This window comes from Hypanus sabinus, chromosome 22 (assembly GCF_030144855.1).
Source record: "Hypanus sabinus isolate sHypSab1 chromosome 22, sHypSab1.hap1, whole genome shotgun sequence".
Classification (NCBI taxonomy): domain Eukaryota; kingdom Metazoa; phylum Chordata; class Chondrichthyes; order Myliobatiformes; family Dasyatidae; genus Hypanus; species Hypanus sabinus.
Genome location: NC_082727.1, coordinates 41,219,500 through 41,243,473, shown reverse-complemented (window position 1 = coordinate 41,243,473; position 23,974 = coordinate 41,219,500). Strand labels below are relative to the sequence as shown.

General features: G+C 37.8%; 1 protein-coding gene across 5 annotated transcripts in view; it reads right to left on the bottom strand.

The window, feature by feature from the left end:
• Positions 1-23,974, bottom strand: part of cpeb3 (cytoplasmic polyadenylation element binding protein 3) — a 108,319-nt gene that overhangs the window by 48,252 nt on the left and 36,093 nt on the right. For 4 of the 5 annotated variants that reach the window (XM_059947597.1, XM_059947600.1, XM_059947598.1 and 1 more), the window contains exons 5-7: positions 4,464-4,487; positions 1,394-1,561; positions 1,214-1,303 (exon numbers count right to left, since the gene is read on the bottom strand). In XM_059947597.1, coding sequence (XP_059803580.1) covers positions 1,214-1,303; positions 1,394-1,561; positions 4,464-4,487 — 282 coding nt within the window. The remainder of the gene's footprint in view (positions 1-1,213; positions 1,304-1,393; positions 1,562-4,463; positions 4,488-23,974) is intronic. The other variant, XM_059947601.1, reaches the window with a different exon arrangement.

Below are 23,974 nucleotides of genomic sequence, written 5' to 3'. Positions count from 1 at the left end.
CATTTTCTTTATTACAGGTCATCATCTTTTTTAAAATATTACTCTTGATCAGTGAGCTTTCTGAATGAATACATACAACTATGCTAATAAAATACCAAGACCAGACTACTGAATCTTTTAATGGACTCCAACAGCAACTGAACCTAGTTATAAATAACCCAGATTGTTTATTACTGTCTATTCATACCTTCTATTTTAAATTAGCAGCACTAGCAACTGGTAACTGGGGTGGAAATTGCTTTCCACATCACATTCATCACCAGAATAACATACCACATTGTAATTCAATCACAGGCTGCGAAACGTAAATCCTCGTCCAATGCTTTCCATGTCTAAGAATATTTTGCAAAGAGTTCAAATCATCTACTGGAAATGCGCACCAGCAAATAATTACTCTGCTCCATTACAAATGATTTACATCCAATTCCCCAACATATTTCAAGACCTGGATGCATGATAAAGAGCAAATTGCAATGGTCAACAGATAAATCTTATTTAGAAGTGGTTTCCAAGCAACCAAAACCAATTTGGAATTCAGAATATTGTGGAAAAAGAAAAACATTATTAAAACTGTCAACCACATCTTACATATGCACTTTCTGCCACTTTTCCTCCTCCACCAGACTAATGCTGATAAATGCTGTAAAGAACATGACCTGCACAACGGCCACCTTTCATGAATAAAGAACAGTTTTCATCAGGATTTCGATAAAAGGGGCGGGGGGGAACACAAAAATAGAATGTGAGTGTGCTTGTGTGTGTGTGTGTGAGTGAAGAGAAGATAATGAGACAGCCTGAGACACAGAAAGGAGAAAAATAAAAAGCAAAAGAAAATAGTAAAAACAAGAAATAGTATGCTTATATTAAAGAGAACATGAAAGGCACACTAAAACACACAGCTAATACACAGTACACAAATTTACATCTGGAAACAATTGTCGTTATCATACTGGTTCTGGCTCACTGCACAAAATGTGACACATGGTTCCTTTACAAAGATGAAGCACACATCAAAATGCATTTCCCCAATATAACACCAGAAATACAGCTTTCCTTCTACAATTATTCTAATAGACTCTAATTTATAATATACATCCAGCATAGATATTTTGCTAATTAAATTAATAATAGCAGATATAACAATATATTGTAATCAATGTACAAGTTTCAAATACAAATCCATGTCTCTTCAAGAGCTTAATTAGTTCATTACCTTTAGGTGGGAAATATGATTTGCTTTCAGCTTTGTGAGGCCAATCCACTACCAGAGGTCCAAATCGACGAAAACTAGCTGTGATTTCATCTACAGGAGACACCATGAACAGGATTTTACAAAAAAAAATTAAATCTACCAAAATTACTTCCACACAATAACACCAAGAGTTAAAATTACCTTCATCAATATCTGGAGGTAGACCTCCCACAAAGACTTTTCGTGAATAACGTTCCACCCTTTCACCATTCTGACAGCGGGTTGGAGAGTTTAAACCTGATGTCAGAGACTGGTCACCGTGACCATCATCAAGAAAACCATCTTCAATAGGAAAGAGTGAAGAACGACCTGAAAAACAGATTACACTTCTATCTAGTGAAAACAAGCCTGAAAATTACTCTGAAAGTTCAGCTGATGTTTCCCATCTCTCCCACAGGCCTAAACTTTGCATCGTCACCACATTGTGCATGAAGATGCAACTGAGGAAAAATATATTTTCTTTAATTACAGGTCATATTAATACATTGTTTCTCAGTGTCTAAATGGTGATACTGGTGAAGTAAGTTAAAAAAGTTCAAAACAAACAGCTGTTTGTCACAAAAAGGAAGCACATAAAACCTGAGGAGAACCTAAACTTCGGTGTTGTATGAACGTTTAATTGAAAATCTCTGGATTCTAGTCTGCTTAAAGTTCAACACCAATTTAAAAGTGTGGCGATTTGCAACGAACTCTTTGGAAGAAGACAAGTATCCTTGTAGCAATGCACAGTTAATGAATTGCTCAATTCCAATTAACTGTTGGATCCATACTGAAAGTGTATTAAAAGATTATATTAAAATGGTCATTAAAAGCTTGTTGACATTATGTTTGCACTGAAAATAAAAAAAATCTGCTGACTAAAATATTCAAAATATGCATGTAAATCTATTTTAAAGTCAAACATTCCCACGTCAAGCAAACAGCATTCATGTATCTGAATGGAGAAATAGCAATATAAACATCAACAGTTTCAACTGTTTAATTCCAGCCAGCCCACGTAATAATGTAATTTTAGAAGTTATCTTCAAAAAATTTATAAATTCGTTGCAGTAATTTAAAAAAAAATAAGAATTAACAATTAATTCAGGGTAGAAAGAAATGTCAATCCAATTGCTTCCCTTTGCACCAGTTTCAATTGCAACATATCAATTGCAAGGCTCCACAAGCAGCAATTGTTGCATTTCCAGCATCTCATTCAAGGAACCATAAGCAAATTGTGCTAACAAACACTTGCTAATGTTATAGAGGTTTAGCAGGCCTTGATAGGCATTCCCAAATTTGTTCTGATTGTTAAAGTATTAAGCCGAGGAGTCACTTTAGGCGAGAAACTAGATAGCTGTGAATATTCTGTGGACAGTTCTTTCACAAATAATATCTGAAATTAATTTATTCAGAAATTAATATTTTAACAGGATGTGCCTATTATGTAGGCAATGGAAGATTAACCATTTTAGAATAGCCAAGATGTTTAAAAGGTAGATAAATACTGCCCTATAGTGTTTAAGTCGCAAATCTCATCAATATTTACTTGGTTAAGTGGACAGATCTTAGCTAGGTTTCCATGTAGAATTTTGTGCAGCAATGTTGCTTCAGGTAGAATAAACCTCTGCAAGGAGATTCAATATGACATTGACCAATACTCAATAAATTTACCAATGCCTGAGATACAGTTTGAACACTTTGTCTTCTATCAAGTGAATGCTGCTAACATGGTATTAGAGTTAAGTTCCATTGGGAGCTTTTTAAGAACCTTCCTTAAGCAAAATTGCTGCCTTTCATGGAAATTGCTAGAAGACAAAGTTTTTAAACAATAGAATAAAACTCACCAAAGCACAAATTTCAAAAATGCAGGCCATCTATTGATCTGGCAACATAGGAACAGGGGAAACAGATTTTGTTTGTTTAGCCCCTCAAGGCTGCTTCTCCATTAAGATCTTGACTGTTCTGTGACCTGATACCAAATCCCTATGACTTTGATTTATAATAAATCACTCTCACACTTAAATTTAATAACTGACCAAGAATCAGCTGTTAGTTGTGGTAGTTTTCCGAATTGCTATTACCCTGTGTGTTTGGAAGTGTTTCCTAAATTTGCTTCTGTCACTATTGTTTATGCCCATTAGTCTCATCTCCAGTCCAGAAGAAAACAAAAGATTATTATCAAACATTATTTCTGACACCATAAATGAGTTAAAATGCCCAAACTAAATCATTAACTTACCATGATTCTTTTATCTTTTTATAAATACAGCATCAAGCACAGATTCTTGACCCAAGTTACATGCCTTAACATACTCTATAGTCTATGCATGACTTTTAAATTTAAATTAGTATATATTTAATGTAAATTCCATATACCTTCAATTAAGATAAACAAATTGAAGACAACAGTTAAGTATCTCAATTAAATCATTTGGATAAGTGCATTTAAATAGAAGCACATAGATGTTTCAATTTTGGTGGCTTGCTCTGAATGAACTACAAGGGAATATGTGTAGACTTCTGGATTACTGAAGGAGACAAGGAATGTGTTCCTGAATGGTTTTGACTGTAGCAACTGAAAGTGCATCTTGCAAACCTTCATGCTACCCAATTAAATGGAAATCAAGTGGAAGTTATAAGGAAATACTAGGAATATTTATATTGGTTCCTCCCCAGGTTTGAAATATCCTTTTCCTAATTTCTTTCTGCTACTCACACTGTCCACATGGATACAGCGAGAAGGCATTAAAGTCTCAAGTGAAAACATGGGATATTCTATTATAGACCCTGTCTCTCTTCTGTGGGGAAACACTTCCCTCTGAACACCATAAATCAAATGTATAAAAAACACTTAAGCAACAAAAGCAAGTACATTTTATGAAACAAAATACTAGATTCAAAAGAGAGCTGAGAAATTTTACCAAACTAACTGCTCATGAACAATATTTGAGTCACAATTAAAACCCCATTAGATTCCTGAATCTTTAAAAATACAAACTGATTTTGTGTGAACTTCTGAAAGATTTTTCAAATCAACAAACTGGAAACACCTAATTTCAAAACCACTTGCGTATTTGTGGTAATCCCAAAAAATAAGAAAGTAAATTAAAATTGTGGTAATTAACCAGAAGTTAATAAAAGCAACTGGAAAATGTTAATCACTCCAGTGTAGCATTGAAATGTTATTCGATTGGAAAAGCAAACGCTTGAGTATTAAAAGTTACTTTACCTCTTCGTCGCCCAAATGTCCTTGCTGCATGTAAACAAAGAAAAATTGGGTAGTCCTGTCACCTATTAAACATTGTAATCTATTTATGAAATGTGTACAAAAATCACGACATGAAGCAATTCATTGTCAAATCTACCTGTGGAGGTGTTTTAGAAATACTGAAAAAACATGTAATTTTCCTGATCTTTTTTGATCTGTTCTCACCAAATTAGCTTTGAATTTTTTAACTACCATCTCCATTGCTTTGACAAACGCACAAATAAACTTGGTTGGAAGAAGCTGCCAACAGGTTCCAATTTTTCTTCTACTAAAACATTTCAGTCATACTTCTTTGAAACAGCCTATCATCTTATACATAACTAAACAGTGAAATTATATTAGTTTTGTGCAATGAACTTTTCTAACTGAGGAATTAACTTTTAACCCTACAACAGAATTAAGACAGCTTGATTTACTTGGAAAAAAATAATGAGCACATACTTTGATTAAGACTATTTTGTAACCATTCATAACCATACTATGTATAAAAAAGGGCAAATAGTTTAAATGCTCCCTAACATTACTAATACCTTCCAAGTTGTTGGTATCTATATGAACCACAACGCTCCATTTCTGAGTGTTTAAAGTATACTTGATTTCACTTAATTAAACATAAACTTTTGATTTTGTGAACACAGTTGTCAAATCTTTAAGGTAATCCAGAAAGGGCTTCAGCAAAGTGAAAATTAATAGAAGGGAATTTAAATCTTGTAATTCATAACTGAAGCACAAACAATTTACTAAGTGAGAAGCCCACAACAACTTGATTTCACATAGTTAAATGCGATTCATCACAATAATCCAGGTTAGCTCAAGTAAAACACCAAGCCCTGAGTTTTAAAAAAAAATGTTCTTTTTATTATAAAGTATATTCAAAGATAAACTTAACATATTATTAAATATTTAAAATCCTATTAGCAGTGATCTGTAGGAAAGGTTAATGTGTATTGCCAAAACCTGATTTTTTCCTGCAGGTTTCTGCTTTGCAGAAAATAATTAATTCAATCTCAGACTCATTATACAAGACTTCCTTGGGCTATAAGCTTTGTATTGATTTAATTCTATAATCAACATAGAAGCAGAATTGTGACTGTCCCATAAAGTGTTTTATTACCCTTGACCACCTGGCTGATACAGTAACCGTGATGAATGTACGGACATCAGAGACCAATTTTGGTAGTTCAAAAACAAGAGAAAAAAACAAAGGAAATCTGTGCTTAAAGTTGAAAAGACAGTTAACTTACATTTCATTTCACTGAAGTCTGATTGGGGTAATGGAATGATCATCTCAAATTGTTAAATATACACGAGTACGATTCTATTTCCATTAACCTTTCCTTTGGATTTCCCTATTTTCTCATTACTTGTCTCATTGTCAATCCAGTTTACTCTGCATTCATATCCCTTTTGTCACATATTCCCAAGTTCCATCCATCACAGACACCTGAAAGTAGAAACTCTTGTTTTTGTAGATCTGTCTGCACTGATCATGTATTAACCTCTGTTCACGATACAGTTGAATATTGCCAAAACAACTTTTATTTGGATTAATAATATTCAAAGCAAACGTCAGCTTTCTTCATATTAAAATCGTCTACCTGAGCAAATCTGACTGTGAGAAGATGCTGCCTCCAGTGGGGTGGTCCACAGGGAGCAGACATTGAGTCAACAAAGCATCATTAAAGTGTCCCAAAGCACTTCAACAAAGAATTAAGCCCAATATTTCATGGGGGGATTTGCAGAGGCACTGAAAGAACAACTGCAGAAGATGGCCTTTAAAGAAGCAATGAATTGTGTAAAGGGAATTATGAAGCAATTGAATAGAACTGAAGCCTTGCCACCAAAGGACAACAGAAGAGGTTAGGATGCAGACAGGCAGACAGACAGGCAGGCAGGCAGGCAGGCACACTTTATTGATCCCGAGGGAAATTGGGTTTCGTTACAGTCGCACCAACCAAGAATCATGTAGAAATATAGCAACATAAAACCATAAATAATTAAATAATAAGTAAATTACTCCAAGTGGAAATAAGTCCAGGACCAGCCTATTGGCTCAGGGTGTCTGACACAATGAGGGAGGAGTTGTAACGTTTGATGGCCACAGGCAGGAATGACTTCCTATGATGCTCAGTGTTGCGTCTCGGTGGAACGAGTCTCTGGCTGAATGTACTCCTGTGCCTAACCAGTACATTATGGAGTGGATGGGTGACATTGTCCAACATGGCATGCAACTTGGACAGCATCCTCTTTTCAGACACCACCGTCAGAGAGTCCAGTTCCACCCCCACAACATCACTGGCCTTAGGAATGAGTTTGTTGATTCTGTTGGTGTCTGCTACCCTCAGCCTGCTGCCCCAGCACACAACAGCAAACATGACAACACTTCCAGGCCAATGGCTGGGAATATTTGAATGGTGTAAGCATATTGATGGTTGTTGAGGAGTATGCAGGGAGAATGTGAAGAAACTTGGATTTGAAGATTAAAAGTATTATGCTCTTAGGGAGACGTTAAACTAAGGTAGGTGGATCAACAAGGATTAGAGCACAAGAGGTATAGATGATTTTCAGGTTGGGAGGATTTGGAAACAATGTCTAGATAAGAAGAAAGTGTATAAGGATTTTAGCAGCAACAGGACAAGGCAAGTATGGAGGTGGAAACTGTTATATAAAGTTGAGATGAGCACTGTAATTGATGTTTTAGGTTGAACGCAGAATGTCAAATTTTCATGCCAATCAGTGCAGTTTAATTGAACATCCAAAGGAGGACACAATAGCACAAATGTCGCAAGGAAACATTTACAACTGTAATTGCCTCTGACTCACCATGTCCATACCAACCATTAAGTACTAATTTACCTACTATTAGTCCATAGTCTTCCTTGCTTTGGCATTTTTAGTTTTCATTTAGATACTAGTTATATATTTTGAGAATACTCAGCTGACTCTCTACACAACTTTTATCTTCTGACTGCTACAGTCAGAAATTCCCACCCGCTTCAAAAGGCAACAATCATACCAGCGCCCAAGACGAGCAGTGTGAGCTGCCTTAATGATCATCATCCAATAGCACTCAGATCTATGGTGATGAAATGCTTTGAGAGGTTGGTCATGGCCAGAACAACACAAACACCTATGTCAGGATGCTGTTCATTGACTACAGCTCAGTGTTTAACACCATCATTCTTACAGTCCTGATCAATAAGCTACAGCACCTGGGCTTCCCTCTGCAATTTGATCCTCAACTTCTTAACCAGAAGACCACAATCTGTGCAGATTGGTAATAATATCTCCTCCTTGCTGACATTCAACACTGGCACACCTCAGGAGTGTATGCTTACCCCACTGCTCTACTCTCTCTAAGACCACGATTGTATGGCTAGGCATAGCTCAAATGCCATCTACAAATTTGCTGATGATATACAACCATTGTTGGCAGAATCTCAGATGGAGATAAGAGTGCAGACAGGAGTGACCTATACCAGCTAGTTGAGTGGTGTCACAGCAACAATCTTGTACTCAACATTAGTAAGACCAAAGAGCTAATTGAGGACTTCAGAAAGGGGAGGACGAGGGAACACGAACCAATCCTCAGGGATAAGTGGAGAGAGGGAGCAATTTGAAGTTCCTGGGTGTCAAGATCTCTGAGGATCTAACCTAGTCCCAACACATTGATGCAGCTATAAAGAAGGCAGCTATATTTCATTAGGAGTTTGAGAAGATTTTGTCTGTCACCTGAATGGCTTAAAAACTTCTACAGATGTACTGTGGAGAGCATTCTGACAGACTGCAAAAACTGTCTGGTATGAGAGTTTGGTCTACTGCACAGCATTAAAGGAAGTTACAGAAAGTTGTAAAATTAGTCAGCTCCATCTTGGGTACTACCCTCTATAGTATCCAAGACATCTTCAAGGAGCGGTGCCTCAGAAAGGCGGCAGCCATTATTAAGTTCCCCCATCACCCAGGGCATGCCCTTTTCTCATTGTTACCATCAGGAAGGAGGTACAGAAGCCTGACGGTGCACACTCAGTGATTCAGGAACAGCTTCTCGCCCGGCCATCCGATTCCTAAATGGATACTGAACCCATGAACACTACCTCACTTTTTTAACTATATTTGTTTTTACACTATTTTTAATTTGTATTTAATATACATACATACATATATACTTACTGGAATTGATTTACTTATTTATTTTTTCTATATTTCTGCTGCCACTAAGTTAACAAATTCCATGACATATGGTGGTGATATTAAACCTGATCCTGTTAACTACAACTTTGGTATTTCAACACAAACACTGCCCTCACAGTTGGGTTCAACAGTTCACTAGTTTTTTTTTAATACATTCTCTGCTGGAATTCAGAGCAAGCGAGTAAAGCTACAGTAATCCCCATGGAGTTATGGCTGGGAAATCACCTAAACAGTCTGCACTGATTTGATGAGGAATGTGTGTTTTGCCATTCATTTGAAGTGAAGAGCAACGCTTACAAAGGACTAAGATTAAATTCAATTGAAAAGCACCCAAAAAATTTCGATTTTAGCATTTAATTATCTTAGCTCTCCCCCACCAACAACTCTTTGGTGTTTATGGTATTCAGAATCATTTTGATTGTTTTAATTATTTGATGGCCTTGACAGTTTTTTTCCCCAATACAAGCCATGGTTGACACATCAAAAATGTGTGTTTCATTTATGTAGTTTGTTCAGGCTGCCAATTTGAATAGCACTACTTCCTGAATACCCTTTATCAACAAGCGGGACCTCAGCAGTGAGGAATGGACCTGATTCATAAAACAGGTGCCAACTGAATAAGGACTAAGAAATGCTCTCTGCTGAATCTGAAATTAAACTCCAAAGTTAGCTAAGAGGCACGAGTTATGTTCCACAGGATCTTAGCTAAAGGATTGGCTGACCCTTAACAATTGGCAAAAGGTTTTTTTTTTGGCAGCTACCCTTCAGTTCCAAAACAAACTAGAAAATAGCTTTGCTCAGTCCCTTCTCTGTTCCAATGTGGGATATCTGGACTCATTTACAGGTCACGAGACAGAGTTTGGAAAAGCTCGATGTTGGCAGCATCCTTGTGGAAGTTCATTCTCTGTCAGAGATGCAATCAGTCATATAGATGAGGAAAGAAATCTAAAATTAATTCCTGGTAGACTTTGGAGCTGATTATGTGAAAGCTAGAGGCAAGCCATTTGCTAAGTGTATGCTGACCCATAGAGGTGGAACCACATACCAAAATGACCATGGGAAAGAGGGAGAGGTATGAGCATCATTATGGTGACCACTGCAAAGAATGTCAGTGACAATGGAAACCAGTCTGGATAGGTATGTATACTGATTTGAGGGAGAAGGGGATCTTCTTACAACTGCCATCAGGGAGGAGGTACAGACACCTGACTTGCACTACCAGGTTCACAAACAGCTACTTCCCTTCAGTCATTCAGTTCTTGAACCAACTGGCACACTCCTGATTACTACACTTTAGCAACACGATGAGCTTTGCATTAAAATAAACTTTTAATCCAAATGTGCTCTGTTTGGAAAAAATTGCGCATAATTAGGATTATGTTTTTCTTGAGAATGCTACTTTTATGATGCAATATGCCTGTGATGCTCCTGTACATACTTTTTATTTTAAGAATGAGAATCAGAATCACTTTATTACCAGTATCTGAAACAGAGTTGATTGTGGTCCGGTGCCAAGCAGAAAACACAGGACAATACCATAACAGACAACACAACAATTAACAAGGCCATAGTGCAAACAACCATAAGCAATCAACAGTTAGTAGAAAGATCACATGTCCAAGCATCAATAATCAAACTTAAATAAATGTGAACATATGAACACACTCAATAATTATCAACAGAACAAGGAAAGCAGGAAAAATGTTGAACCAGTGTTGTGCAGGGACATTTAGGGTATTACACCTGAGTGTGTTTTGCTGAGAAGCTGGAGAGCTACCGGAAAGAGCTTCAGAGATTACATGTGGTGATGGACGTGTAGAGTCTTCCCTGATTGCAATTTGGTGAAGAGGTGACTGCAGTAGAATTTTCAGCTCTTTGCTTTGGTGGTGAACAGGATTTTTATTGTTGGTAGCTGGCAGCCAATGATCTCTGCTGACTGGACCACTCGCTGTAACCTGGACCTGGAGGTGGTGGGAAACCAAATGGTGATAGAGGTGGTCACAACACTCAATAAAGACTGAATAAAAATTCATCACGATACACCCTGAGATGTTGAGTTTCCTAAGCTGGTGTAGGAAGAACAATCCCTGTTGGTCTTTCCTAGTGACGTGCTGGTCCCACTTCAATGGTAGTCCCCAGGAATTTGAGTGACTGAACCACGGACACAGCTGATCATTAATTTGCAAAGAGAAGACAGCTGGGGTGGGGAGGGGGTGGATTTTGGCAGAAGTCAATCCTCACTTCCACTGTCTTGATGGCATTAAGTTCCAAGTTGTTACGACCACACCATGTTGCAAGTCAGTTCACCTCTGATAGCAGGTCACGTCATTATTAGAGATGAGACCACCTTCAGTCATATCATTCGCAAATTAATGGATTTGTCTGTGGAGGTACAGTCGTTTGTCTAAAGTGAGAAAAGGAGGGGTGAAAGAACACAGGCAATGGAGAGCCTGTGCTTATCGTCACTTTAGTTTTATGTAGCAATGCAGTGCAGAATAAGCCCTTCAAGCCATATACCATCAACCCATCTATTTAACCATAACCTAATCATGGGACAATTTTCAATGATCAATTAACCTATGAACCGGTACATCTTTGGACTGTGGGAGGAAACTGGAGCAGCTGGAGGAAATCCATGTGTTCACAGGGGCAGGGGGAACAAACCCTTTACAGATTACCTCGGAACTGAACTCTGCACTCTAATGCCTTGAGCTGTAATAGCATCACGCTAACCGTAACATTCTGTTTGCAGAGACTCCTGCTCTCGTAGTGCAGAATGGGCCACGTAATCGGAGGGAGGAAGGAAAAAGGACGCAGGCTCCCTCTTCAGAGCCCATGTGAAACCCAGAAATGGTCCGGCAAAGTTGAGGTCAGTGGACTTTGCTAAACGTATGGTTACATCGAGGAAATTATCAAGAATATAATTCATGGCCCTGGTGGTGGTGCTCCTCTAGCAACGATAGGTTTCCATGATCCTTACCGGTTTAAAAGACAAACAGCCACTAAAGGTATTGATACTGGTCCGTTTATCTATTGTGCAAGGGGGCTCAGTTAAACTTTGGCCATGTCCCCCTGGCCATTCCAGAAGGTACTATTGTGTGTTGTTCGGAGGGGAAAACTTGACCATGCTTCATGAAATTACATACTCGACTCTGACATGATAACCTTTAATGATTTTGAATAAGAAGAGGAAAGTGATTGACAGAATCAGCAAATCACACTTGAATTACTGAAAATTATGCCATTATATTGCAAAGAGAGAAGTTCCCTAACCAAAGGAAAAGATAACTCATCATGTCTGAGGTTGCACAGAAGTTATGGACAAAGAAAACGATAGACTAGACTTAATAGCTACAATTTTCAATTCTTAGAAAAATGATGCAAGAGATTAGCCAAGGTAACACCACTATCCAAGAAGGAACCTAATTATACATCAGTCAAATGATATCATTTGTGGGCAAACTCAACCTAACATTCAAGTTATGCAGGCTCATGTTTATGAAATCTGCTCAGATCTGTTGACCTTCAGTCACTTAACTGGGCAGAAGGTTAAGACACACAATTGCTGACTGAAGTTCCAGCCTTACTCTCCAGGTAGATAATGGCCACAGATGTCAGCTGCACCAGTGGAAAATACCCCAGCTCCAAAGCTGATACAAGCATGGCAAGTCCATTGAGATCCATGGAAAAAACCAACTGGCCACAGAAAACATTGCTGATCTTTTCATTTGATTTATTTCTATCGATTGTTTTCAAGTGTACAACAGTGTTTGTGTTCTTCATCTTTATTTAAAAAACTCAAAGTGATGTTAAATTTTAAAGTACCTTAATATTTTAACCTGATTCTGATCTTTGAATGTTTGTGAAAGTCACAGCATTGACAGCTCATAAGCCTGGGGACTGGGTCTCACTCACTGTCAAAATCATTCTGGAGACTGGGTGACATCTTGCATGGATCAAGATTCAGAGTTGCACTGTGCCTCGCCAACCCACTGGTGCAGCACTCTTAATGTAAAATTTCTAAAGGGCTGACCACAACTGGAAATTTCTGGAAAATCACTAGAAGGTCTGATTCCAATAATTCGAATACAAGTCAAATAGCTTGAAAAAGATAATACTGTGGCATATATTCTGTACAGACGTCCACTTTAAAACAGTCACCATGAGATTCTGAGGAAATATTTGGACATACAGTACATGAAATATTGTAGCTAGATAAAGAGTTATAAACATGAGAATGCAGAACATTTTAATATGTGGCCAAACATTCTAATTCCGATTCCCATTCCCATTCTGACATGTCGGTCCATGGCCTCCTCTTGTCTCACAAAAAGGCCAACTATAGGGTGCAGGAGCACCACATTATATTCCAGCTGGGTACCTCCAACCTGATGGCATGAACATCAATTTCTCCTTCTTCTGGTAAAAAAAAATCTTTCCCTCCACCTCCCCTCTTCTTCTATTCCTCACTCTGACCTCTTACCTCTTCTCACTTGCCTATCACCTCCCACTGGGTCCCCTCCTTCTTCCCTTTCTCCTGTGGTCCTATCAGATTCCTTCTTCTCTAGCCCTTTACCCTTCCTACCCACCCAGCTTCACCTATCACCTTCTAGCTATTCTCCTTCTCCTCCCCTCCCCCCCCCCCACCTTTCTCAACTGGTATCCTCCCCCTTCCTTTCCAGTCCTGAAGGAGGATCTCAGGCCGAAACATGGAGTGTAAATTCATTTCCACAGATGCTGCCTGACCTGCTGAGTTCCTCCAGCATTTTATGTGTGTTGCTTTAGATAAGTTGTTTGACAGAGGAGTTACATTAAATGGGCCCTGTTGGAACTGGAAAGACATGTTGGACGTACTGTAGGTTTCTTCTGGGCTCAGTGCTATCTCTAATCTGTAAAAATACAACCAACTATTGACCTCCACGTACTCTATTCCCACATATATGTGAAACTTGCTGATGACACTAAAACATAAAGTTGGTATACAAGGAGTGTTAAAGATTTTATTTTAATGGCAGGGATGGAGAGGAGACACAAATAAGAAGATGTTGGGTAAGGCCTCCTGGGAGAAACAAAGAAAAACAACACTAAAAGCAATGAAGCAAGGAAGTTTAGGTGGCAGGCAGAAAAGAGTGACAAGATTAAACAAATTGACCTAAGGGTTGAAGTACATCTTTCAGTTATTCCACATGAGCAAAGCTATCTGTGGAAAAAAGCAATGGGATTTTTTTTTTTGTTTAGGGGAACAGATACACAAATTGAAGGCAGTAATGATTAATTTGTACAAAGCAGCAGTCACGCCACAATTATAGTTTATCCAGGATCAGCAATTAGTGACCCATTATAGAAAGGAGACTGATGTTACAGAGAACACACTGCATAAATTCAGCACAGTGTTGCCAAGAAAGAGTAACACAGAAGAGGGAAATATCTAGAAGAAGGCTCCATGGCGGATACATTATAGCTACTGGATCATGTGCAAAATACTGTACACGATAGGATTATCAAATTTGCTATCTAGATTTCAGTAGCCATAAGTGGTAGCACTTCCTGATAGCAAAATCAAAACAAAAAAAAAACAAGATTTCTCTATAATACATCAACAAAACACGACTAACAGAAAAAGTGCTTCAATTAAAATAAGAAATGAAAATATAAAAGAAAAACAAAATTCCAGGGGCCAAATGAATGAGTTAAATCACACTGAGTCTGCAATTCATCCTTGGGATGAATGCAAAATATGGAAAAAGTTTCAAGACACAAGTTTCAATGGTAAACAGCTACAGAAACCATACATTATTACAGCATAAAAACAGTGCATGTTTGTGCTGAGAGTTAGCAATACTAAACAAATCTCACTATATAAGCCACTATGTGGTTAAAATAAAAAAAATCTATATTGCAAAATCTTATGTACTTCATTTCCAATCTTCTCACCTTGCTCTCAATAACTTTAAACTGATTGTTTCTCCTCCAGGACTCCAAAACCACAACAATGTATTTCCCATATTGAAACTGTTCCCACCCTTGGTATCGTTCCATCGAATGTAACCTTTACAGCAGCTTTAATTGGCCAAATCTCATTTATCAATCCCTTCTCAGAATCAGCTTCCATAGTCATTACTACATATTCAGAAAGTATGGAGTTAGTAGGAAATATAAAGGTGTAGGGGAGGAGAAAATTTAGTAATCAGAGATACAACAGGATTTGAGGAGTTTAGTACAGAATTCCATTTAGGTTTGAGTTTGTGATAAGGAAGGCAAATGCAAGCTGGGCATTCATTTGGAAAAGAGTAGAGTATAAAAGTAAGCATATAAAAATGTACTGCTGATGCTTTATAAAACACTAGTCAGACTGCATTTGGAATATTTTGAACAATTTTGAGCTTTATATTTAAGCAAAGATGTGCTGGCAGTGGAGATGGTCCAGGTGAGGTTCACAAGAATTGACTCTGGGTATGGAAAATTCTAATGATTGAGAAACTTCATAACGTTTGAGGGCTCTGGATCTGTACCTGATGGGCTCAGAAGCATGAGGGGTGAATCTTATTGAAGACTACCGAATACTGAAGACACTGGATAGAACACAAGTCAAAAGGAGATTTATTTTTGTAAGATAAGCTAGGATCTGAGTGCACAGCCTCAGAATAATGAGACACACTTTGTTCTGAGATGAAAAAGAACTTCTTCAGGCTGAAGGTGTTGAAACTGTTAAATTCATTGCCACTGAGAATAGTGGAGGCCAAGTCACTGGGTACTTATGACAGAAACTGATAGGTTTTGTTTGGTAAAGTGGTATGGGGAGAAGGGAGGAGAAAGGGGTAAAAAAAATCAGCCTGATTGAATGACAGGGCAGACTTGATGAGCGGAATGGTCTAATTCTGTTCCGATACCTTACAGCACATCTACACTTAACTGACGTGGACAGAGAAGGTCAATCCTGCTGGCATTCGATGACCCAAAAGCTCAGCACCATGTTTTGAAGAGGCAAGGGGCCAACAGAGAGTGGAGGGTGAATTTCCCATTTCTGGAAACATTCTGCCAGCTAACGAAGGAAGGAACCAAACTACACCACTTACAAGTGCTGTCACTGAGTTTAATCATTTTTAAACCTACCTGACACTCAGTCCAGCATCAAAACCAGATTTGGTGTTCTTAATCTAGCAGCCAGCCCTAGGCTTCCATGTTTGACAGGCTTGATGACCAGCATTTCCAGTCAGAAGCACCGGCAATAGCCAACAAGATCAGCCCAATGGTTATCATACAATGGAGCATTTGAAACTTATTGTTGCTATTTTATTTTACTCAAGGCCTTATAAACCCCTGAACTTGCAGTTTTTAACCTAAGTACATATGCACTCAAGAGTGTTATGCACTGAAACCCAAGGTTCCTGGTTTACCATTAAGTATATTTTTCTATTTCATTGTTTCCTCCCAAGCTACATTCTTTCACACTACTTCAATATAAATTGCAACTTTAATTTCCTTCCCTGAAGCTGCACTTCACAGTCACATCACCTTGACAAGTTTTGTTTCTACAGAAAATTTTGATACTCAATTTAATAGAGCCCATAAATCTATCCTCAAGCAACCAAAAGTTTAAGGAATCAAATGTTTCTAAAATATATATACAAAATGAATGGCATCTAAGGAACCTGCTTGATGAGATTTGCAAATTGCAGGGCCAAATGATCAATTTGCTGTGCACATACAAAATTAACTAGTATATCTTTAACTACCTCTCAAAGTCCAACCCTATGTCTCCATCCTGAGAGGAGGAAACGGGCAAGGCCAGCCAACAGGGCTCTGGTGAAGCTGTATCGGTCAATCCCCTGTACAGTGGATACAACAGATTGCAGAAACATTGATGGATTCAACCGTACCATCGACTTTGTGAGACATGAGCACATGATGAAGCACAGGGAAAGTCATCAGGATCCTGCACAGCGACAACTCTTTTGTCACCATATCTACCTTGAGTACCTGGAATGTGAGAGCCATGTACCAGGCAGGAAAATCCACCATCATAGTAAACAAGAAGAAAAGGTACAAACTGTCATTTCTTGGACTGAGTGAGACAAAATGGATGTCATCTAAAGAGGCTCGACTCCAACGAGACACTGTGGGAAAGCACCAACCAGGAATCCATAGAGATACAAATATGCAAACAGAAATGGAGGTGGATTGGCCACACCTCAAGGAAGCCAACCAACAACATCATCAGGCAGGCATTAAAATGGAATCTCCAAGGAAGGAGGAAAAAGAGATGTCCAAAGAACACATGGAGGAGAGACATCATGGCTGAAATTAGACGACAGGGACACTGCTGGTCTACCCTCGAGAAACTGGCTCAGAACAGAGGACAATGGGACAGCAGGTCATCAATGACCCATGCTCCACTGGGAGCTAAAAGCCCAAAAAGAAGACATCTTTAACTAGAGCACATCAATACACCATGTTTGCCACTAGTTTGAAATTAAGTGTAATATCACTATATGTCCAAATAATTGTATAAACACATTTGGAAACACGTTCTATGCAAATATATTATCTTTAATTCAGTATTTTATACTTTGCATCTTTATTTTGTTTGAGGCAAATTTGAAAGAAAGAAAGATTAGCTTTACTTGTCACACAGAAGCATACAGTGAAATGCACCATTTACATCAAATCAAATTCTGGGCATTTCCAGTCTCATCACAGTATGCCTGAGACTCACTAACCCTAAATGTACAGCACATCCTTGGAACGTAGGAGGAAACTGGAGCTCCCAGAGGAAGCCCAGCAGTTATGAGAATGTACAAACTTCTTACAGACAGTGGCAGGAATCAAACCCTACACTTACAGACGGTGCTGTAAAGTGATGTACTATCTGCTACAGAACTGTACTGCCTCTCGATACATACACACAGAATGTATTTCTCGTTTCAAAAGATGGAGGACTGAAGAAGAACCTGAATATACAAGTCATTTCAGAGGGATTGTGTGCAATTTTTCCACTGATATAGACTAAAGATGACTAACCATACAAACTTAATTCTCACAATTCCAGCAGCACTGACATAGATTAGTGCAAGATCCAAATGGGTCATTTCTATTCTGCTTGCCTCAGTGAAATACCACCTCAGTGATGTGGTGTGGCCTGTGGAGAAGAGGTATCATGATGATGATGGGAAGAATTTATTTTAAAACATTTTGTAGACAGAATGTGGACATTTCCTTCATTATATTATCCATTTAATTATACTGTTGAAAAATATATTCATCAAAATTTAAGGATTGTCATTTTTGTAACCATTCTTTCTAACCACACTGAATTGCTAACAAGCATTTAAACCATTATCGTAACTTACAATTACTTAAAAGAGGGTATTTGAAAGACAAGGGAATTGGAGGACTCTGTCAGCAGCGGTTTATAATCAGAGCTAGCTAACGGTAACTCATTAATGAGGAGTTGCTGAATTATTTATAGTACTTTCCTCCTTCATTAATTATGATTCAAGGATCATAGACATAAGGACATTCAATTCCCTGTCTCATCTACTGGAGCATTTCTCTGCATCTGTAATGACTTTGGTTCTATTTGAGATCTTGTCATTTCATTCAATGTCAGCTAATTCTTTGTTTTAGGGTTCAGGATTACCAATTTCCAAAATCAAAAGTCCTTTCAAAAAACAAATTAGGTGAACAATAACAACTTATCCCAAAGCTAAAAAAAAGCAGAGACGTACTCATTACTATATTAAATAGGAGATGGCCTCCACAGTTGTAATGTAATGCAAGTGTTGTGGGTTTCTATAAAGTGAATGAACTCCAACATCCAAAGACAGCCACGGCAACACATGATGACAACAATATCACCACAATTAGAAATTGTGGATTAGTTTAGTCATTCTCTGGAAGATCAAACTTCATAAACAAATAATGTCTTATTCAAGCTTATAAAGAGGAAAATTAAATGAAATGGGAAGAAAATAAGCAAAAGACAAGACAGAAAATATTATCTTTTGCAACTCCAAAACATTCAACTAATTGCAAGAAAAAGACAGGACCCCACGAAAGTGGGTCTTAGTTTCATTTTTATTTTAAGCGAGGTGTGAGTAGATGACATGGTGCTGAGATGATGTAAGCTATTCACTTAGTTCATACATATAACCATAACAAATTAGTTAAACAACAAAGAATGCTTAATCAAAGAATTTACAATATTACTCAAATATTACTGATATATTAAATACACAACACTTCTTCCTGCTTAGCTATAAACTCCGAATCAATAGAGAATGCAAGTCAACTAATAAACATAAACTAAACTAAGGGGAAATAAAAACAAAGGCAACTCTCCAAGAAAAGGAGGTATTAATTTAAGCTTGAATTAGGTCACAGCAGCCAAATTGCCTCATAGGTTCATCTACAAACTACAGCAACTCCACTCTAACTCTGCACCACCTGAACAACTACAAGGCATACATTTATCAATTACACCTCAGCATTCAACGCCATCATTCCCTCAGTACTACTAACCAATCTGAGCCTGGATCTCCGCAACACCCTCCACCACTGGATTATCAACTTTCTTATTAGAGAACACGTTCTGTGTGGATTAGCATCTCCTCCTCACGATCAACACAGACATACAAGACTCATGACTCAAAGACTCATGCTTAGCCCACTACCCTATGCTCTCAACATTCATGACAGTGCGACTACGCACAGTTCAAATACTATATACGGTGCCTTGAAGAAGTATTCAGCCCCCACAACTGCTTTCATGCATCACTATCTCATTTTCTAAATTTAAAATATATTGAAGTAGGATTTTGAGCTCATCTGCAAAACATGTCAAATCAAAAGAGAAATTCCATAACCTGTCACAATTTACTAAAAATTGTACACCAAAGTTGTGAAATGAAGAAGTATTCATTCCCTTTGTAATCACTGTGCTAACTTTCCTCAGATGCAATACTGTATATTACCTTACCAACTCACCCAATTTGTTGTAGAAAATTGGAGGATCGCTTAAATAAACGCACCCTCTCTCTGGAAGGTCCAACAGTATGGTAGATTTTCAACAGACCAAACCAAAATGGAGACAAAAGGACATTCAGGGCAAGTCAGGGAAATAATAATAGTGAAGCACAAATCTGGGGAAGAGTACAAGACCATCTCAAAGGCACTGAACATACCTCAGAGATCAGTGCAGTCCATCGTGAAAACGTAGATTAAATATGAAAGCACAGCCACACTGCATAGGTCAGGCTGACCCTCTAAATCTAATCGCCAGAGAAGGTTGGCATTTGTAAGAGAAGCTACTGTCACTCTGAGTGAGATGCAGAAGTTAATGGCTGCAACTGCAGATGAAGCTCATGGCTCCACAATCTCTAAAGCTTTGCACAAAAGGAAGAGTGACAAGGATGAAACCTGGCTAAAAAAAAATACATCTTTGCCCATGAAGACTTTGCAAAACATTACTTAGCAGAACCTGTAAGGATATGGAAGAAGGTTTTGTGGTCAGATGAGACTAAAGAGGAGCTCTTTGGCCCTCAACATTAAGCTGTATGTGTGGCATAAATCTACCGGTAATACTGTGTATCCGCTAGGTAACACCATGCATGGTGGACATAGCAAGCTATCATCTCCTCTTGGTTTCCTCATCCACAACATCATCTGACAAATCCTCCGTTTTCATATCTCCATTAACTCCTTTCTTTTTGGCCTTTGCATCTACTTTTGCAAGCAGCTTGTTGTCTCCCACATGAAGTTCATGCAATAACCTTAATGCACGCAGATTCGGGTTCTTTATACTCACCAGAGCCTGAAGCTCCTTGAACTCTCTTCCAGCTTAAACCAAGCCACATTCTGCAAGTAACTGCCTAATTAACATATCAGAAGCTGTCTCAGATACGCTGCCTACAAAATCTGTTGTAGTCGGAATCACTGCTTTCATTAATTTCATGATTCTTTTGAACAGCATGGTCCGTCCTTGGTCCATTACGCTTTCCAACCAGAGGCACAGATGTTGGCACCAACACCTATTTGCCCTTCATTGGGAAATAGTTTATGATATACAGAATAGAGACAGTTGTGGCGTCATCAGGTGCTTTCTTAGTTCACTTTGTTGACATATGAGCAGCATTTGGCAGCTTTGGCCTGTACTCCCTGGAATTTAGAAGAATCCATGGGGATCTCATTGAAATCTACTGAATGTTGAAAGGACTAGATAAGGTGGATGTAGAAAGGATGTTTCCTGTGGTGGAGGTGTCCAGAACTAGAGGGCACAGCCTCAATTTTGAGGGGTGACCCTTTAGAACAGGCAAGGAGGATTTTTTTTTTAGCCAGAGAAGAGTGAATCTGTGGAAAGCCCTGCCACAGACAGCTGTGGAGGCTAAGACCATGAGTATATTTAAAACAAAAATTCATAGTTTCCTGATTGGTCAGGGCATCAAAGGTTATGGTAAGAAGGCTGGTGTATGAAGTTGAGTGGGATCCGGGATCAGCTTTGATATAATGGCAGAGCAGACTCAATGGGCTGAATGATCTAATTTTGCTCCCAAGTCTTATATTACAAGACTATTACAAGGGATGTGACATGCAAATTATGGATGGATCTCCAATCAAGTTGTATTTGATTCAGCTGATCATGTCTCCACAATGCTGGACCTCCTGTTTTCAACCACATACAAGCCCAATATGACTTGTTGGTTGTTACTGTTTCATGGTTACAGATGCCATTCCCACAGGAGTTATCATTTCTTCAGTAGAAGAAATCCTTAGATATTAAAACTAAGATATCCTTAGTTGGATATCTACAGACCTCAGTTTGATTCAAACTCATTTTGTAGAATGACTGAAACAGCCTAGCCAGTGTCCAATTCCATTTTAACTAATTTGCTGCTCATTTCTGGTGTAAGCCATATTGCTTGTCGATTTTCACATTGTAAATCTCAAGGCTACCTAGTCCTCCATCTCTCTCATTATTATCAGATCTTTCATGCTGTGTATTTAGCATGTAAGAATTACTTGAGTAATATTATAATTATATTGTTTGATTAAGCACTCTTTGTTGTTTAAATAATTCATTATGGTTATATGTACGAAGTGCATGATTAGCACACATCCTCCGCCACTGTGTATTACAGGTGCATCTCACTTAAAGTAAAAACAAAATTAAGTCTCATTCTCCTAGGCTCCCACCTTTTTCTCGCATTTAGTTTGTTATGTTCTGGAGTTACAAACCATAACAGAAAGCAAATGCAAGAAGCTTTGTTGATTGCAGAGAGGTAGACATTTATGAATAATAGATCTCTTGATGGCCTCAATACACGGATTATAGCATTCACTCAATCTCCTTCTGCTTGGCTGTACAGGAAATAAAATCCATTATTCTAAAGATCAGAACAAAAGAAAAGCTCAGACATATAAATGAAGCTAAAACCTGAAAAGGGAATATTGAAGTCCAAAAAAAAAGTTTGGGACTTTCTAATGAATATGGAGAATATAAAATACTCCCCATCACGAAACCAAATATCCAGGATTCCAGATTAAGAGACAGAACAAGAAATGAAATAATATTTTTCCTATCTTAATACTTCAAATGAAATGGAACACCAGAGACCCAAGTTATTGAGCTTAAACAATTGAAGCCTAAGGCACAATGGCTTTATGTTATCATGCCCCAATATGTTGCTCTTTGACCACAGTACAGAGTCAGCTGGAGCAACTCATCTCAGTCTAGTCAATGGCTAGTTGTTCTATCACTTTGTTTACTGGATTTTTACTGGATCATTGTCTGAATCAAAACAACTAAACTGGCAATTGTCTTTCATTGTATTCAATCAACATGAAGCAATAATGTGACAAGATCAGCACAATTTCAGATTTAGATACAGATATGATATCTAGTAAATTAAATCTGGCAATGTGGCTGCATCAAGCCTCTGTATTACATTGTTGAAGTCCTAAGCAAATAAGATAGCACACCCTGGATCATAGCACAAGGATTTAACACAGATAAATTAGGATCCAAACCATTAGTTTGAATTTGTTTCTAGTCTGAGTCTCAACAGTTTAGCAATATTGCTTGGAACTCAATACTAAAATGGGAATGTGCACACCTTTCCTTAGTACAATTACAATAAATTAATAATTCATTAAGCATATCAGATTGATGACACTAATCTATGATTTTGTCCAAACTACTCTTTTCGTAGTTTTATCCAAACTATGCTTCCACTTTTATTGAACAATATTAGATGAATGCATGAAAACAACATAAAAGGTGGTTCAAATGCAGATTTAATGTCAAAGGAGGTTCAATTGATTCCAGCAAGAGACCTAAATCTAGTAGTATGCCTTGAGGTTTGCTCCATTCTAATGCCAAGGTTCTGAGTACAATTAACATTGAATTTGACTCTTGAGCTTGGGAAGAAAACTACATTTATATCATTTTATCACAAAGCGAAATAAACCATATGTGAAAATACTTAATTTGTTTGGCACCTTTTTTTTCAGTTAATGAACTACAATGAGATACTGTACATCTGAGAAAGGTTGACAACTTCATTTATTATAATGTGAGATATATCCCAGAGGGATATTCAGACAAACATACGCAACGAGTCAGAGAAAAGGTAACCACAAATTTAACTTAATGGAGTGTACAATGAAAAGATCCTTGAAGGAGATAGTAAGACAGTAATTTAACAAGACCAGGGTTTGGAGCCTTGATGAAGAATGATAAAGCTTCACAGATGCTTTAGCATGATGAGTCAGGACTTAAGAATGGTTCCAAACTTATAGCTAAAGGGGAAGACACTTTTGCTGAGGTTTGAGGCTCATTGTAGAATCAATACATTCATTGGGGATTATTATCTTTCCAAAGAACAGAAGTTTTATAGCAATCAGACTTCAACGAATATAACTTGAATGGAAGTGTTACTATTTTAATACTTATCCTCAAGAAGGAATTTCACCAGCAGGAATACAACATGCATTTAAAGCTTTCTCTTCTTCGACACAATACATACAGTACTTCATCGGAATCAAATAACCTTGTCACAATTACCATTACAAATTGTCCAGGAAAATATATTCTCTCTAATCTCATTACTTCTGTGAAATAAAGTGACCTCCATGAGCAAGTTCAGCAATAAAGCACAAGAAATCCCATTAAATCTGTAGATGATTACTTTTCTTTTAGACCAGTTGCAGTTAACTTAATGTGCATTTGAAGTGAAAGATGAAAAGTCCTATTACTATTAAAAAAATTAACTTTTATGTGAAAG